At 43.9% G+C, this 16,133-nt stretch overlaps 1 protein-coding gene and 1 long non-coding RNA gene across 4 annotated transcripts; both read right to left on the reverse strand.

Annotated features, from left to right (window-relative positions):
- Positions 1 to 308: 308 nt before the first annotated feature.
- LOC103668519 lies at positions 309 to 4,286 on the reverse strand. 3 transcript variants are annotated; one of them, XR_570061.2, is made up of 3 exons: positions 3,989 to 4,285; positions 2,222 to 2,367; positions 309 to 2,108 (listed from the first exon to the last, which is right to left on the reverse strand). It is a non-coding gene; the product is annotated as an olfactory receptor 1F1 (long non-coding RNA). The 3 variants fall into 3 exon arrangements; XR_570060.2 differs by having other exon boundaries at positions 2,222 to 2,329; positions 3,989 to 4,284; XR_005836119.1 differs by lacking the exon at positions 2,222 to 2,367 and having other exon boundaries at positions 3,989 to 4,286.
- A 7,156-nt stretch (positions 4,287 to 11,442) lies between these two features.
- Positions 11,443 to 12,588, reverse strand: LOC103668520 (olfactory receptor 1F1-like). Its single transcript, XM_008696787.2, has one exon. The coding sequence runs from the start codon at positions 12,376 to 12,378 to the stop codon at positions 11,443 to 11,445; it is 936 nt and encodes a 311-aa protein (XP_008695009.1). The 5' UTR covers positions 12,379 to 12,588.
- Positions 12,589 to 16,133: the final 3,545 nt, after the last annotated feature.

The raw sequence follows: 16,133 nt of genomic DNA on the forward strand, positions 1-16,133 counted from the left end.
TACCACCTTCCTACTAAGATGCCCCACTACTCCCCATGGTATGTATTCTCCCTTGTGAGCCTAATAAACCAGAATTATTCAATAAGACATATATGTTCCTAGTGAGTTTTGGCTGGAGGGCACTGACAGTTCTAATAGGTTATTTGGTAAAAGGGTCTCTCTTTCCATCTTTTTTTTTTTTAGATTTTATTTATTTATTTTGTTTTTTTAAGATTTTTATTTATTTGACAGAGAGAGACATTGAGAGAGAGAACACAAGCAGGGGGAGTGGGAGAGGGAGAAGCAGGCCCCCCACTGAGCAGGGAGCCCGACGCGGGGCTTGATCCCAGGACCCTGGGATCATGACCTGAGCCAAAGGCAGACACTTAACAGCTGAGCCACCCAGGCGCCCTCTCTCTTTCCATCTTTAACCTGAAGTGACTATATCAAGTTTCATCTCCCAAGACAGAAACTAGATTAATTTTCTTACAAATGACAACGGCTAAGTTTTGCACAATAGAAAAAACAAATATGATCTTCTTAGAAATTAGTTTCAAGATTTTCTTAGCCCATTTCATTACCAAGTAGAAAAAATTTCACAGCAACCACTTTTCCAAGAGCCCCTTTTATGTCCTTGTTTCTAAGGCTGTAAATGAAGGGGTTCAGCATGGGGGTCACCACTGTGAACATCACAGCAGCTGCTATATCTACCTCAGCTAAGTGGGAGAATAAAGGGTTGAAATACACAGCAATGATGGTTCCATAGAAGAGAGAAACCACGGCCAGGTGGGAGCCACAGGTGGAGAAGGCTTTCCATCTTCCCTTTGTGGATGGGACTCTCAGGACAGCACAGGTAATAAGGACATATGAAGCCAGGATGCAAATAAATGGAGCGATCATGATCAACCCTGCTTCGAAAAGAATCATCATCTCATTGAGGTGTGTGTCGGAGCAGGAGAGTTTCAGGAGGGGCGTCACATCACAGAAGTAGTGGGGGATGGCATTGTCTGCACAGAACGAGAGTCGAGCCATCAGCAGGGTATGCAATAGGACATCCAGGTTGGCAATGACCCATGACCCAGCGACCAGCAGGGCACAGAGCTGCTGGGTCATCTTTGTTGAGTAGCGTAAGGGGTGGCATATGGCAACGAAGCGGTCATAGGCCATCACAGCCAGGAGGAAATTGTCCATGTCCATGAACATGAATACAAAATACATCTGTGTGAGACACCCGGAAAAGGAGATGGTCTGAGTCCCGAGTATGTGGTTGGCCAGCATCTTGGGGACAGTGGTGGAGGAGAAGCAGATGTCCGTAAAGGACAGGTTGCCGAGGAAGAAGTACATGGGGACATGCAGGCGGGAGTCCACGCCGATGGCCAGGAGGATGAGCAGGTTTCCCAGGACCGTGGCCAAGTACATGGTCAGGAAGAGCATGGAGAGGAGGTGCTGCTGCTGGGGCTCCTTGGAAAGCCCGAGGAGGAGGAACTCAGAGACCCTGGACTCGTTTGCCCCTCTCATGGGGCTGGACACAGATGCAAAGAACAGAAGCAGAGCTCAGAAACCTAGAAGCTGTGGCTTTGGAAACAACAATCCAAGCTCCACCCACATGGTCATGTTAATGAAACCTGTATTAGAATTGCTCAGTCAGGATCCACCCCTAGTCTCTACACCCTCAACCTCCAACTCCCAGTCCTGGATGACCCTGGTCCCACTGGACTATTCTTTAAAGTTTTATCAGGTATAACACAGACACAAACAAAGCCCTTCTCTGCCATTATGTATGTCTCTTTTTTTTTAAGATTATTTAGTTATTTATTCGACAGAGATAGAGACAGCCAGCGAGAGAGGAAACACAAGCAGGGGGAGTGGGAGAGGAAGAAGCAGGCTCATAGTGGAAAAGCCTGATGTGGGGCTCGATCCCAGAACTCCGGGATCACGCCCTGAGCTGAAGGCAGACGCTTAACCGCTTAACCGCTGTGCCACCCAGGCGCCCCGTGTATGTCTCTTTTAAAATTCCCAGGCTTTCTCCCACTTTTTTGTAGCTCGCAGAGACAAGTAAAACAGTTGATTATTACTGAGTGTATCTCAAGTTCCAGTTGATGGATTCAGGACTCTGCCACTCCCTGGATCTGGAAAAGTTAACAAGAGAGATTCTTCAAACAACTTCCCTCATTAGTAACTATACATATAAATTAACTTCATATATATATTCTCCTGTCCTATATATATGTTCTAATTTTACCTGGAAGAAGTTGGTACTGTTGACCGCAAGTTTTCTTCACCTTTGAGGAACCAACCAATGCTCTTCTTTATTATAAGGTTTGGAAAGTATTGGAAATATTGGTAGATCCTGAGTGAGTGAGAAGCAGAATTCATTGCCTGAGCCCTCTGTGCAGAGAAGGATGTTTGGGGGAATTAGAAATAGGTATTTACAGTGGCTTCCATGGCCACTGGGACCAAATTCCCTGAGGACCTCGTTAAAGATAAGCAGAAAGTAATTGTCCCACCTATTTCCTGGTCTCTGTGGACCCAACAATGATGACAAAGTATAAGGATCTAACCCCTGCATCAGAACTTGGGAGATAAAGCAAGAAGTAAAATTTTGCAAGTAAATCATTAGGTATTACAAAAAGTAGTGCCCACTTTTACCTCTTGTTTCCTTGCCCCATAAATTCCTGGTTGGTAGAAAGTTCAGCAGATATTGTCCACTGGTATGAAACTTATTGTATCCTGTAAAACAGCACCCCAACCTCACAAGGTAACCTCAACTGGTGCCCAAACTGAGTCTTTAAAAGACCATTTCTCTATTCCATAGAGTCAATTGCTCTAGGTGATGGTGTACAAGTAAATTTCAGTGAATCACATGGACACCAGCCTTATCCTTCTTATCCATGAAAAAATATACCTTTTTGTGTATATTAGTTTCCTTTTCCTGAGTGCTTCCGTACATTCCCAGAGACCTATCCCTCGTATTATCTATTGTCGAGTAACAACTTATCCCCAAAGCTAGCAACTTGAAACAGTTAATATTTATCTCACACAATTCCTGTGAGTCAGGGACCTAGTAATGGTTTAGATGTATGGTTCTAGATCAGGACTTGTCATGAGACTCCAGTTAAGTTGTCAGCAGGAACTCAGTCATCTGAATGCTTGACTATAGCTGGAGGATGGGCTTCCAAGACGGTGCCCTCACATTACCTATGGTAAGAAAGCCTCAGTTCCTCACATCGACTTCTCCATAGAGCTAACTTGATATGTCCTTATAACAGAGTAATTGGTTTCTCAGAGCAAGTGATTCAAGAGAGCAAGATGGAGGGGCGCCTGGGTGGCACAGCGGTTAAGCGTCTGCCTTCGGCTCAGGGCGTGATCCCGGCGATCTGGGATCGAGCCCCACATCAGGCTCTTCTGCTATGAGCCTGCTTCTTCCTCTCCCACTCCCCCTGCTTGTGTTCCCTCTCTCACTGGCTGTCTCTATCTCTGTCGAATAAATAAATAAAATCTTTAAAAAAAAAAAAAAAGAGAGCAAGATGGAAACCACACTATCTTTTGTGACGGAGTTCCTATACTCACACACCATCATTTTCACAAGATTCTGCTATTTACAGAGTGCTAAAGACAGAATGGTTATGTCCCCACCACATTCAGATGTTGAAATCCTAACCCTCAAGGTGATGGTATTAGAAGGTAGAGCCTTTGTGAGGTGATCTGGTCATGAAGGCAGAACCCTCACTAATGGTATTAGTGCCCTTATAACAGAAGGCCTGAGAAGCTCCCTTGTCCCTTCCACTATGTGAGGTTACACTGAAGATTGCCATCTATGAACCAGGAAATAGGTTCTCACCAGACATCAAACGTGCCAGCATCTTGATCCTGGATTTCCCAGCCTCCAGAACCATGAAAAAAATACATTTCTGTTGTTTCTAAATTAGCCAGTCTACGGTATTTTGTTATAGCAGCCTGAATGGATTAAGACACAAAGTCAGCCCAAGTCAATGTGGGAAGGGATTACCTGAACACCTGTGACCCATTCTAACCAGGAAGGGAAGACGATGGAGCAGAGCCCTAAAGGACCCGGGCAGGTGCAGCGGAAGGCTCATGGGACGCTCCAGTTGCCCTGGTTTTGCCGGAACCAACCCCAGAGAGCCTCTTTACGCCATTTCGGGGGCGGGGGAGATTCAGAGCCACTCACGGCAACACAGAACCCCCGCTCCCTGCAGGGGCTCCAAGCCTGCCGCACTTCGGAGAAAGAGTAAGCCACACCTCCTCGCAGAGACCAAGCAGAGCGGAGACTCCGCTCCTCCTATCTAATTGGGCAAGAGTACGCGGGGCGGGGGCGACGCAGCCTCTGATTGGTTCCGTTTGAGGGCGGGTATAGCGCTTCCGGGAAGTGATTCCGCCTGATCCGCCTCTCCCGCGCTGCGCCTGCGTGTGGCCGATTGTTCTAGGAAGGTCCTCCCGCGCGCCGGCGACTCCAGAGAGCCGGGGGGCGGGGGCGGAAGTGTGAAATATAAAGGGGTTCAAAAGGCTTAGTAATCAAAGTAATAGTTCAATGCATTTTTTTTTTAAACAAAGTTAATGCAAAAAATCTTTTACTAAATATAAGAATTTTAAAGACACGATCAGTAAGCTGAAAGTTAATATTTAAGACCTTCACTTAGTCAAGAGAAATTGTCAAATACGGCAATTCTGTCAGTTGAAACAGGCAAAGAAAATTCTGAAAACATTAGTGATGAGTTTACTTCTACTAAACTAGTGTTAAAGATAAACACAGCCAGACATTAATTAAAGCAGTGAAAACTGATTTAATTCAGTAACTACTGATGGTAGGGGAAGGAGCTGAGCTCCATTCCATTTTCTGCAGAGGTATTGGGGATCTTAAAGGGAGAATGAGGAAGTAGGGAGAGGGAAGGGCAGAAACTTCAGCAGTCAGGGAAGTGAAAAATTACAAAAAGCTGGATGAGAGAGTTGGTCCTTGTGAAACCCATCTGGGTTTGCTAATTGGCCCTTATGGAAGCTAGGCTCCTACCCTACCATACAGACAGGGTCCCTATCTTCAGGCGTTTCTGGAACAAATGGTACATTCTTTTGGCAGCCTTGATTTTTCTGAGGCAGGCAGTACGGGCACTTAGGGTCATCCTAGGGATGGCCCTTGAGCTGTTAGATGCTATGTTAGTGTTTGTTCAAGTCCTTTAGGCCAAAGTTGAACATAGTCAAGAAGAGGGAGAAGCCTGATTGAGTTGGGTCAAGGAGGGACTCTGTCCTTAGAAAAGTAAAATTATAAGAGATTCTGATTTGGGTGTAAATAAAATATTGCAGTTAAAATAATGTGAGTTTAGGGGCTCCTGGGTGGCTCAGTTGGTGGAGCATGTGACACTTGATCTCAGAGCCCTTGACTTTGAGCCCCACTTGAGTTAGGCATGAAGCCTACTTAAAAAATAAATTAATAAAAGAAAAGAAAATAATGTGAGTTTAAGTATACCTACTTTTAACTTTTTCAATATTTTTGCAACCACTTTAAATGTAAAAAATTAACCATTAAAAAATAGATTAAAACATGCATATCAGGCTTCATTATGGCTTGGAAGTCCCGATGTGAGGTGGCAGAGAGCTGAACCAAGCCCATCAACTCCTTTAGGAAACTTTTTCATCATCCTCTATAGTAACTTCCCCATATTGATTCATTCATATAATCGTTTATTCAGGTAAGAAAATTGTTGAGCAACTACTATATTGCAGATACTATTGAAAAACCTGGTCCCTGCACTCACGGAGTGCAGCCTAGTTGGAGTAGGAAACACAGGGAAAAAAACACAAAATAATTTCCTCAGGGTACTGACTTCTGTTTCTCATTATTCATGAAACGTGCACTCTATATGAACCAGACCCAGGAACTAACACCCTGTGTACAAATGTGAATAATGACTCATTTCTTATTTCAAGGGCCTTATATGTTTATGGTGGAAGACCCCAAAAGAGTGCAAACACCTGCAATAGAAGGTTGTACAGGTCATATGGGAAAGATAAGGCGAGCAGTTCTACTGGGGTGGTGTATTGGTTTCCTAGGCCTGCCATAACAAAGTACCATAAATTAGGTGACTTTAAACAACAGAAATTTATTCTCTTACAATTTTGGAGACTAGATGTCCAAAATTAAGGAGTTGGCAAGGATGGGTTCATTCTGGAGACTCTGCGAGAGAATCTGTTCCATGCCCCTTTTCTAGCTTCAGTGGCTGCCATCAGCCCTTAGGGTCCCATCACTTAGGATTGATTAGTGCCATCAATCCTTAGTGATGCTTGTAGATGTACCACTTCAAACTCTGCCAGTCTTCATACGGCATTACCCCTAAGGATCTTTGTGTCTTTGTGTCTTCACATGGTGTTCTCTCTGTGGGTGGCTATGTCCAAATTTCCCTCTTCTTAGGACGACACCAGTCTTTGAAATCAGAGCTACCCTAATCCTGTATGACCAAATCTTAACTTGATTACATCTGTAAATACCCTATTTCCAAATAAGCTCATATTCATAGGTACCATGTGTTAGGACTTGAACATCTTTTGCAGGCTGGGGGACACAATCCCACTCACTACAGTAGGGAATAATATTGAAGAATGATAGGGAAGTAGAATGCAGGGCACTTAGTGAATGATTGGATATGTGGGATTAGGGCAAGTGTAGGAGGGCAGCAACATTAATTGAGAACCATTAATTGAGATGTGCAGTGAAGGCAGGAGAGAAATGCATCTGCGCTTGTTGGGATGGATCACGGTGTGATGGTGGCAGTGTGGACTCCATGGGTTCCACTAGGAAGTGTTGGGTGTGAAGACATCCAAGTTGGACACAATGGATATGTAGGTCAAGGGGAGCTCTGACAGATATGGATTCAGGGATTCAGAAGTCACCAGAACACAGATGTGATTAAAGACACAAAGTAGATGTAATTGCCCAGGAACAGAGTATAGAGTGAAAAGAAGTCCAAGAATAAAACCCAAGAGGAAAACAAACATTTATAAGATGGTAGAAGAGGAGGAGGTGGCAAAACAAATGCAGCAAAGAGACACAGAAACAAGCAGAGATCAGTGTTTAAGGAGCTATAGTGAGTTTTAAAAAGAAACTAGTGGTAAACAATGCCACAGGCACAGAAAAATCAAGCAAAATGACTGAAGAGCAACATTGTATGTTGTAAAATTATATCTCCAAATAAAATACTAAATGTTGTTTCAACAAATCGTCACTAATGTGGCAAATGGACTAGACCTTAATACTTAACCTTTGATTATGCAACATGGTATATCTGTTCTTTTCCTTTGTTGTCATTCTGTTGTTGTTACTATTATCCTCTCAGGGGTGCCCACTCTTGCCATTATTATTCAACATAGTACTAGAAGTCCTTGCAACAGCAATCAGACAACATAAGGGGATACAAGGTATCCAAATTGGCAAAGAATAAGTCAAACTGTCTCTCTTCGCAGATGACATGATACTCTAGATAGAAAACCCAAAGACTCCACCCCCAAACTACTAGAACTTAGAGAGCAATTCAGTAATGTGGCGGGATACAAAATCAATGCTCAGAGATCAGTTGCATTTCTATACACGAACAATGAGACTGAAGAAAGAGAAATCAGGGAATCCATTCCATTTACAATAGCACCAAAAATCATACATTATCTCAGAATTAACTTAACCAGAGATGTAAAGGATCTATATTCTAGAAACTACAAATCACTCTTGAAAGACATTGAAGAAGACACAAAAAGATGGAAAAATATTCCATGCTCATGGATCGGAAGAATAAACATAGTTAAAATGATCTATGCTGACACGGCGAGGTGAGAGGGTAAATCTACATTTCCAATACCATCCCAATCAAAATACCAATGACATTTTTCAAAGAACTGGAACAAACAGCCCTTAAATTTGTGTGGAACCAGAAAAGGCCCCGAATAGCCAAGGAATTGTTGAAAAGGAAAAACAGAGCTGGGGGCATCACGTTGCCAGATTTCAAGCTATACTACAAAGCTGTGATCACAAAGACAGCATGGTACTGGCACAAAAACAGACACATAGACCAATGGAACAGAATAGAGAACCCAGAAATGGACCCTCGGCTCTTTGGGGAACTAACATTTGACAAAGCAGGAAAAAAACATCCAGTGGGGAAAAAAACAGTCTCTTCAATAAATGGTGCTGGGAAAATTGGACAGCTATATGCAAAAAAATGAAACTTGACCACTCTCTCACACCATACACAAAGATAAACTTCAAATGGATGAAAGACCTCGATGTGAGACAGGAATCCATCAAAATCATAGAGGAGAACATAGCACAGCCTCTTTGAGCATGGACATGCTGCAACTTTTTTTCATGACATCATCCAAAGGCGAGAACAAAGAAAAAAATGAGACTTGTGGGACTTCATCAAGGTAAAAAGCTTCTGCACAGCCAAGGGAAGCAGTCAAACTAAGAGGCAGCCACGAGGCCAGGAGGAATATATTTGCAAATTATTTTTCACAGTTAAAAGACTAGTACCCAAGATCTACAAAAGCTTTGAAGCTCAATACACGTGAAACAAATCCAACTGGAAATCAAAATGGGAGAGAGATATGAACAGACACTTTTTCCAATGAAGACATACAAATGGCTAACAGACACATGAAAAATATTCAAAATCATTAGCCATCAGGGAAATTCAAATCAAAACCACCTTGAGATGCCCTTACCAGTTAGAATACTTCAGAAGCAGCAAGGCAGGAAACAACAAATGTTGGAGAGGATGTGGAGAAAGGGATCCCTCTTACTGTTGGTAGGAATGCAAGTTGGTACAGCCACTTTGGAAAACAGTGTAGAGGTCCTTAAAAGGTTAAAAATTGGGCTACCCTATGGTCAGCAATTTGCACTACTGGGTATTTTCAAGGTACAGGCGTAGTAGAAGAGGAAGGAGCCATATGCACCCCAATATTCACAGCAGCATTGGCTACAATATTGAAATGCATGGAAGGAGCTGAGATACCCTTCAAGAGACAAACTAGATTAAGAAGATGTAGTCCATATCTTTTTATTGGAATATTATCGCCATCAGAAAGAACAATTACACAACATTTGCAGCAACATGGAGCCAGGACTGGAGGAGATTATGCTAAGTGAAATAAAGTCAACCAAGAGAGAAAGAGACAATTTATCATATGGTTTCACTAATTTTATGTAACATAATAGGAAGATTAGGTGAAAGGAAGGGAAGAATGAAGGAGGGGTAAACAGAAGGGGAATGAACCATGAGGGGCTGGCATGGACTCTGGGAAGGCATAAACTAGAGGCTTCAGAGGGGTGGGGGGTGGCGGATTGGGATAGGCCGGTGATGGGTATTAAGGAGGGCACATATTGCATGGTGCACTGGGTGTTATACACAAATAATGAATCATGGAACATTGCATCAAATACTGGGGATGTACTGTATGGTGACTAATATAACAAAATAAAAATATTTAAAAAAAAAGACCTCTCAGGGGGCATGCGGGTAGCTCAGTAGGTTAAGAATCTGCCTTCGTCTCAGGTCATGGTCCGGGATCCTGGGACCAAGTCCCGAGTTGGGCTCCCTGCTCAGTGGGGAGTCTGCTTCTCCCTCTCCCTTGCCCCCCCTGCCATGTTCTCACACACACGTGCGCACTCTTTCTCTCAAATAAATTAAAAAAAAAAAAAAAAAGCTAAGGGGCGCCTGGGTGGCACAGCAGTTGAGCGTCTGCCTTCAGCTCAGGGCGTGATCCCGGCGTTCCGGGATCGAGTCCCACATCAGGCTCCTCTGCTATGAGCCTGCTTCTTCCTCTCCCACTCCCCCTGCTTGTGTTCCCTCTCTCGCTGGCCGTCTCTATCTCTGTCAAATAAATAAATAAAATCTTTAAAAAATAAAATAAATTAAATTAAAAAAAGCTAAAAGACCTCTCAGATTGGGTTCTCCAGAAGCACATGCTTTTCGTTCCCGTATTCAGTATTAATGGTTTGCACGTGCAGTAAGTGTCAGGAGCCAAGCTTTTTATGGGTGTCCAAGGTGAATAGTTTATGCATGTGATCCCTGAACATCTCACGGTCTTTAGAGCGCCTAAGGGCGAAGAGGGAGAGGAAGCTGCAACAAACAGACTACACAGTATTGCATATATAATAACTCAAATAGTTTTCTGTGGGAGAGAGAATGAGAATCTCAGCCTAGGGTAATCATCAAAGGCTTGATAGGGAAAATATTGGCTTGGACCTTGAAAGTTCAGAAAAGGTTTGCCCCACAGGGAGAAGGACTAGGCATCCTGAACAGATGAAAAAAGCAAATGTTAATCTGTTTCTCCAAAATCGAAGGAACACCTTATTGCTAAATATACCCCCATAGAGCAAGGCAATCAAATTGGATAATGAGACACTGCCGCAGACTGCTTGCGCGCCCCTCCAAAATGTTAAAATGTTGAAACTTAACTTACCCCAGTGTGTAGTATTTGGAGGTGGGACCTTTGGGAGGTGACTAAGTCATGAGTGGGGGAGACCTCATGAAGGGATTAGTGTCCTCATACAATAGACCCCAGAGAGCTTCCTCACCCCTTCTACCACCTGAGGACACAGAAAGAAGAAACAAGCAGGCTCTCATCGAACACTGAATCTGCTGACATTTTGATCTTGGACTTCCAGCCTCCAGAACCGTGAGACATAAATGTTTGCTGTTTAAGCTGCACAGTGTATGGTATTTGTGTGAGAGCAGGCTAAACAGACTAAGAGGGGCACTGAAAATTATGAAAAGTTCTTTAGATTCCACGTGAGGCTCAGGAATGTGAGTTCAGCCAAAAGACCAGCCCTCTCAGCCGAGGAACACTTGAGCCCACAGAAAACGTCAGTGACTTTTTCACCTCTATTGTTATTACCCTCATTAGACACCAGATTTCCTCTGAGTTTCTAGGCTCACTCTTCATAATGAGCAATCATAAAGTACATCCGAAGCAGCATGACTGTCAACTCAGAAATTACATTAGAACCCCTTGGAGAGCCTAAGGGGAAAAAATGCTAATGCTTGGATCCCACTCCAGAAATTCTGGTTTAATTGGCCAAAGCTTGGTCCAGCCACCATATATATGGTGTCAAAGCTCTCTAGGTGATACTGTCATGTATTCGAGATTGAAAAACACTGCCTTAGATTCTGCGAGCATTTCCAGAAAGGAAGTGGAAACAAATTTGGTGACACGTAAATTTTTAGAGTGATCACTTAGAGAGGAAAAACTTGACCTTTATGCAAAGAAGGTTTAAATACAGGAATTAGAAACAAATAAAATTACGTATTTAAAGGAGCAGGGGTGTACTTAAGTCTTAGTTCATTCGTAACGCTCTTAAGAGTATTTATTCTAAGTTCCTTGCAAACACTTTGATAGCTACATCTCAGTGAGTTGACAAAGATTAATATGCCTGGGAATAATAGGTCCATTATACGTTCATCACTAAGAGTATCTCGTCCTGCCCATCATTTTTCGTAAGGCCCCTTTCAAGTCCCTGTTCCTCAGGCTGTAGATGAAGGGGTTCAGCATGGGGGTCACCACTGTGTACATCACAGTAGCTGCGGTGTCCTTCTCAGAAGAGTGTGAGGACAAAGGGTTGAAATACACAGCAATGATGGTGCCATAGAAGAGAGAAACCACGGCCAGGTGGGAGCCACAGGTGGAGAAGGCTTTCCATCTTCCCTTTGTGGATGGGACTCTCAGGACAGCACAGGTAATAAGGACATATGAAGCCAGGATGCAAATAAATGGAGCAATCATGATCAGAGAACCCTCGGTCAGAATCATCATCTCATTGAGGTGTGTGTCGGAGCAGGAGAGTTTCAGGAGGGGCGTCACATCACAGAAGTAGTGGGGGATGGCACTGTCTGCACAGAACGAGAGTTGAGCCATCAGCAGGGTATGCAACAAAGCATGCAGACTGGCGATGGCCCATGACCCAGCGACCAGCAGGGCACAGAGCTGCTGGGTCATCTTTGTTGAGTAGCGTAAGGGGTGGCATATGGCAACGAAGCGGTCATAGGCCATCACAGCCAGGAGGAAATTGTCCATGTCAGCAAGTTCAAAGAGAAAATACATCTGTGTGAGACACCCGGAAAAGGAGATGGTCTGAGTCCCGAGAATGTGGTTGGCCAGCATCTTGGGGACAGTGGTGGAGGAGAAGCAGATGTCCGTAAAGGACAGGTTGCCGAGGAAGAAGTACATGGGGACATGCAGGCGGGAGTCCACGCCGATGGCCAGGAGGATGAGCAGGTTTCCCAGGACCGTGGCCAAGTACATGGTCAGGAAGAGCACGGAGAGGAGGTGCTGCTGCTGGGGCTCCTTGGAAAGCCCGAGGAGGAGGAACTCAGAGACCCTGGACTCGTTTGCCCCTCTCATGGGGCTGGACACAGATTAACAGACGACAGTGAAGTCAGATACCTATACAGGGATGATTAAGATGTAACAAATCAGACTCCTGCAGGATCACATTTGCACATCAGTTCATAAAAGTGCTAAGAGGATGTGCCCACCCAACCTATACTTCCAACTTCCAACACACAGTTCTGATGTTCCTCCTACTGGATTCACTGATCCTTAATTTGTATTGAAAAACACACGTTAACACTGAAAAGCAGACAGATACCTACATGGCCTGACTCTATGTGTCTCTGCTTACATTTCCCAATTCTCCCCCTGACCCACCCAACTCCTATGGAATTCATAAGAGATAAGAGAAGAAGTTGATTATTACTGGGTTCTTGAGTGACGTACGATGGATTTAGGACTCCTACTATTAACTTCCTGTATCTGGAAGGTGTAGCGGAGGAGGTTCCTAAAAAATCTTCGTTTCTTGATAGATATCAGTGTCTCTACTACTGCAGTCTTACCTGAGGGGAGGTTGGTGCTATTGCTACCAAGCGTTCTTCAGCTCTGTAACTGATCAATGCTTCTCTTCATTGTAGTGACTCGAGTGTCTTGGAAACAAAGGCAGGTAAGGAGTGACTGAAGAGTGGGGGTTCATGGTCTAAGTCCTCTGTTCAGGAAAGATGTTTGGGGCAATCACAGAGCAAGCATTTACAGGAGCTTCACCACCACTGGGACAAGATTCCCTGAGAGCCTCATTAGAGATGAGAAAAGAATAATTGTCTTGCCTATTTTTGGCCCTTTGGACTGAACAGTAATGACAGTAATGACAAAGAATATTATCTAAAGTTTAGATGTAATTCTTGGGTCAGAACTTGGAAGATATTAGAAATGAAGCCACCTTGGTAGACACAAATCCCAGATAAAACTCCCTTGGAACTGAGTGATCTGGGTCTGTGCCCAAAGATGTGAAAATTCAGTTATTAACCACTTGTTCTCATTTCCTTTTTTCAGATCCTGGGCTATTCCTGTGTTTTCTGTGTCACCTTGGCTTTCTTATGTCTAATTATCTTTCTAGAAGATTAGTGATGCCAAATCTCCATTTTGCAAGTGGGCATGTTGAGAGCGAGTTACAGAGCTGAGAGTAAACCATGAAGACATCTGGGAAAAAGGATAGCCTGATTCTAAGGGAAGTTGTCTCCAGGAGAACACAAGCATGCTGTAATTTACAAACTCCAGCCCCCAAAGGCAGATATTTTTTGGGATTTGAGTCCAACTCACATTGTTTACCTTTTTTCTGAATGGAAGCCCCGAATCCAAATAGTAGTAGCAGCAGGATCCCAGCCACCATGTTCGTACCACATGTTCTTCCCTTCACCATAGCTGGTTGGACCAGGGTATTTGGAACTAGGATTGAGGGAGAGCCAGTCCCTATCATTATGTGGCTTGCCAGGAATGTGTAAATCCAACCTTCTGCCTGTGCATTGCTATCGGATGGACTGAGAAGCAGAGAAGTGTTGAAGAAATAAACACAGAGAAAGAAGATATTAGTTGGAGAAAATCTTCACGGTGTTCCAATTCTGGGTTCAAGTCCTTTCCTGATGATTGGTTTACATTCCAGCATGTTTCACTCAGGATTCTTAGTTGTAAATAATAAAAAATAATTGTGGTTAATTTTAGCAGAAAGGGATTTCATTAAAAGAAGCATCTGACTCTTGATGCTTCGGGTCATGATTTCAGGGTTGTGAGGTCAAGCCCTGCATCAAGTTCTGCACTGGGCATGGAGTCTGCTTGAGATTCTCTCTCCCTCTCCCTCTGCCACTCCCCCCACTCATGCGCGCTCTCTCTCTCTCTCTCTCTCTTGCTCTCAAATAAGTAAATCTTTAAAGAATACTGGTTCCACCAGTGAATGAGTGGATAAACAATGGAATATACAGTAGTGTGTGTGTGTGTGTGTGTGTGTGCGCGCGTGCGCGCATGTGTGTGTGTAAATCAGCCATAAAAAGGAATGAAGTCCTGATACATCTTACAACATGGATGAACTTCAAAATCATTATACTAAGTCAAAGAAGACAGACAGGAAAGGTCACATATTATATGATAGGACATCCAGGTGGAAGGACCCAAGAGTCAGTTTGGGGCCTATTGTTCAGAGCAGGGTCTGGCTTCACATGGTTCAGACGTTATCAGCACATAAGTTTATTTGATGTTATGAAAGTGAATGTGATTGTCCAGACAGAAAGAATAAAATGAGAAGGAAAAAAATCCAAGGATAAAACCCACGAGGACAAAAACATATAATGAGGTGACAGAAGACAGGCCAGCAAATGTGATCTGTAAAGACAGGAAACAATGAGGGAACGAGTAAAAATTGGTGTCTCAGAAGCCAAGACCTAAGTTTCAAAACAGAACAACCCCCCCTCAAATTGTATCAGTAATGTATTACCACAACCATAGTTTGTAACAAACTCCACAACCTCAATGGCTTAGAAAATCAATAACCTATTCATTGGTGGGGGGTCAGCCGAGCTTCATACTGTGGATCATGTGGGCTGGGCACCACACTGTGGGCTGGGCTCATGTTCTCTGCTCTTCTTTCCTCCTGGGTCTCAGGCTGGAGGGGCAACAGCGGCCCAGAGTGTGTTCTGGTGGAGCACTGAGTGCAGGAGGCAAATCCAACTGTGCAAGCCTGTCTGCAGCCTCTCCTTAGATCATCTTCACAGACGTCCCCTTGGCCACAGCAATTCATGTGGCCAAACACCAAGTCAAGAGTCAGGGAGGGGCGCCTGGGTGGCACAGCGGTTAAGCGTCTGCCTTCGGCTCAGGGCGTGATCCCAGCGTTACGGGATCGAGCCCCACATCAGGCTCCTCCGCTATGAGCCTGCTTCTTCCTCTCCCACTCCCCCTGCTTGTGTTCCCTCTCTCGCTGGCTGTCTCTATCCTGTCGAATAAATAAATAAAATCTTTAAAAAAAAAAAAAAGAGTCAGGGAAGGGCGCTCCATCTGCCGTGAGGCCATGGAAAGGGCACGTATACATGTAATTGTATTACAGAGGAATGAATGACTGAGATCCCTAGTTCATTCTACCACAAGAACCTAGTAGTAGAGAATACCGAAGAGACAAAGAACTTAAGAAAAGAACTAGATGGCAGCGATCATATTTCATAAAATTATATTTTTAAAGAAAACTCTGACATTTTCAAAGTATATTTTATAATATGCTAAATGCCATACAGCACTGTAGTTAAGCATATGTGTTTGGGTCAGCCAACATGGCTTAGCCATACTTATTGTTCTCAGAGTATCATTATAATTAAAATGCTAAAAGAAGAGGGAAACAAAAATATTCAGAATTCAGGGTTTTCTGCTTTTTTTTTTCTTCTTGATAGTTTTCTGCATTTTCCTAAGACTTTCTTCAATAAGCAGTGTCAAGGAGCACCTGGGTGGCTCAGTCATTTCAGTGTCCAACTCTTTTTTTTTTTTTTTTAAGGATTTTATTTATTCATTTGACAGAGATAGAGACAGCCAGCGAGAGAGGGAACACAAGCAGGGGGAGTGGGAGAGGAAGAAGCAGGCTCATAGTGGAGGAGCCTGATGTGGGGCTCGATCCCATAACGCCGGGATCACGCCCTGAGCCGAAGGCAGACGCTTAACCGCTGTGCCACCCAGGTGCCCCTCAGTGTCCAACTCTTGATCTTGGCTGGGGTCATGATCTCAGGGTCATGGGATCAAGCCCTGCGTCGGGCTCCACACTCAGCGTGGAGTCTCCTTGTCTCTCTCACTCTGTT

The sequence above is a fragment of the Ursus maritimus genome, unplaced genomic scaffold, assembly GCF_017311325.1.
Source record: "Ursus maritimus isolate PB19 unplaced genomic scaffold, ASM1731132v1 scaffold_2, whole genome shotgun sequence".
Taxonomy (NCBI): domain Eukaryota; kingdom Metazoa; phylum Chordata; class Mammalia; order Carnivora; family Ursidae; genus Ursus; species Ursus maritimus.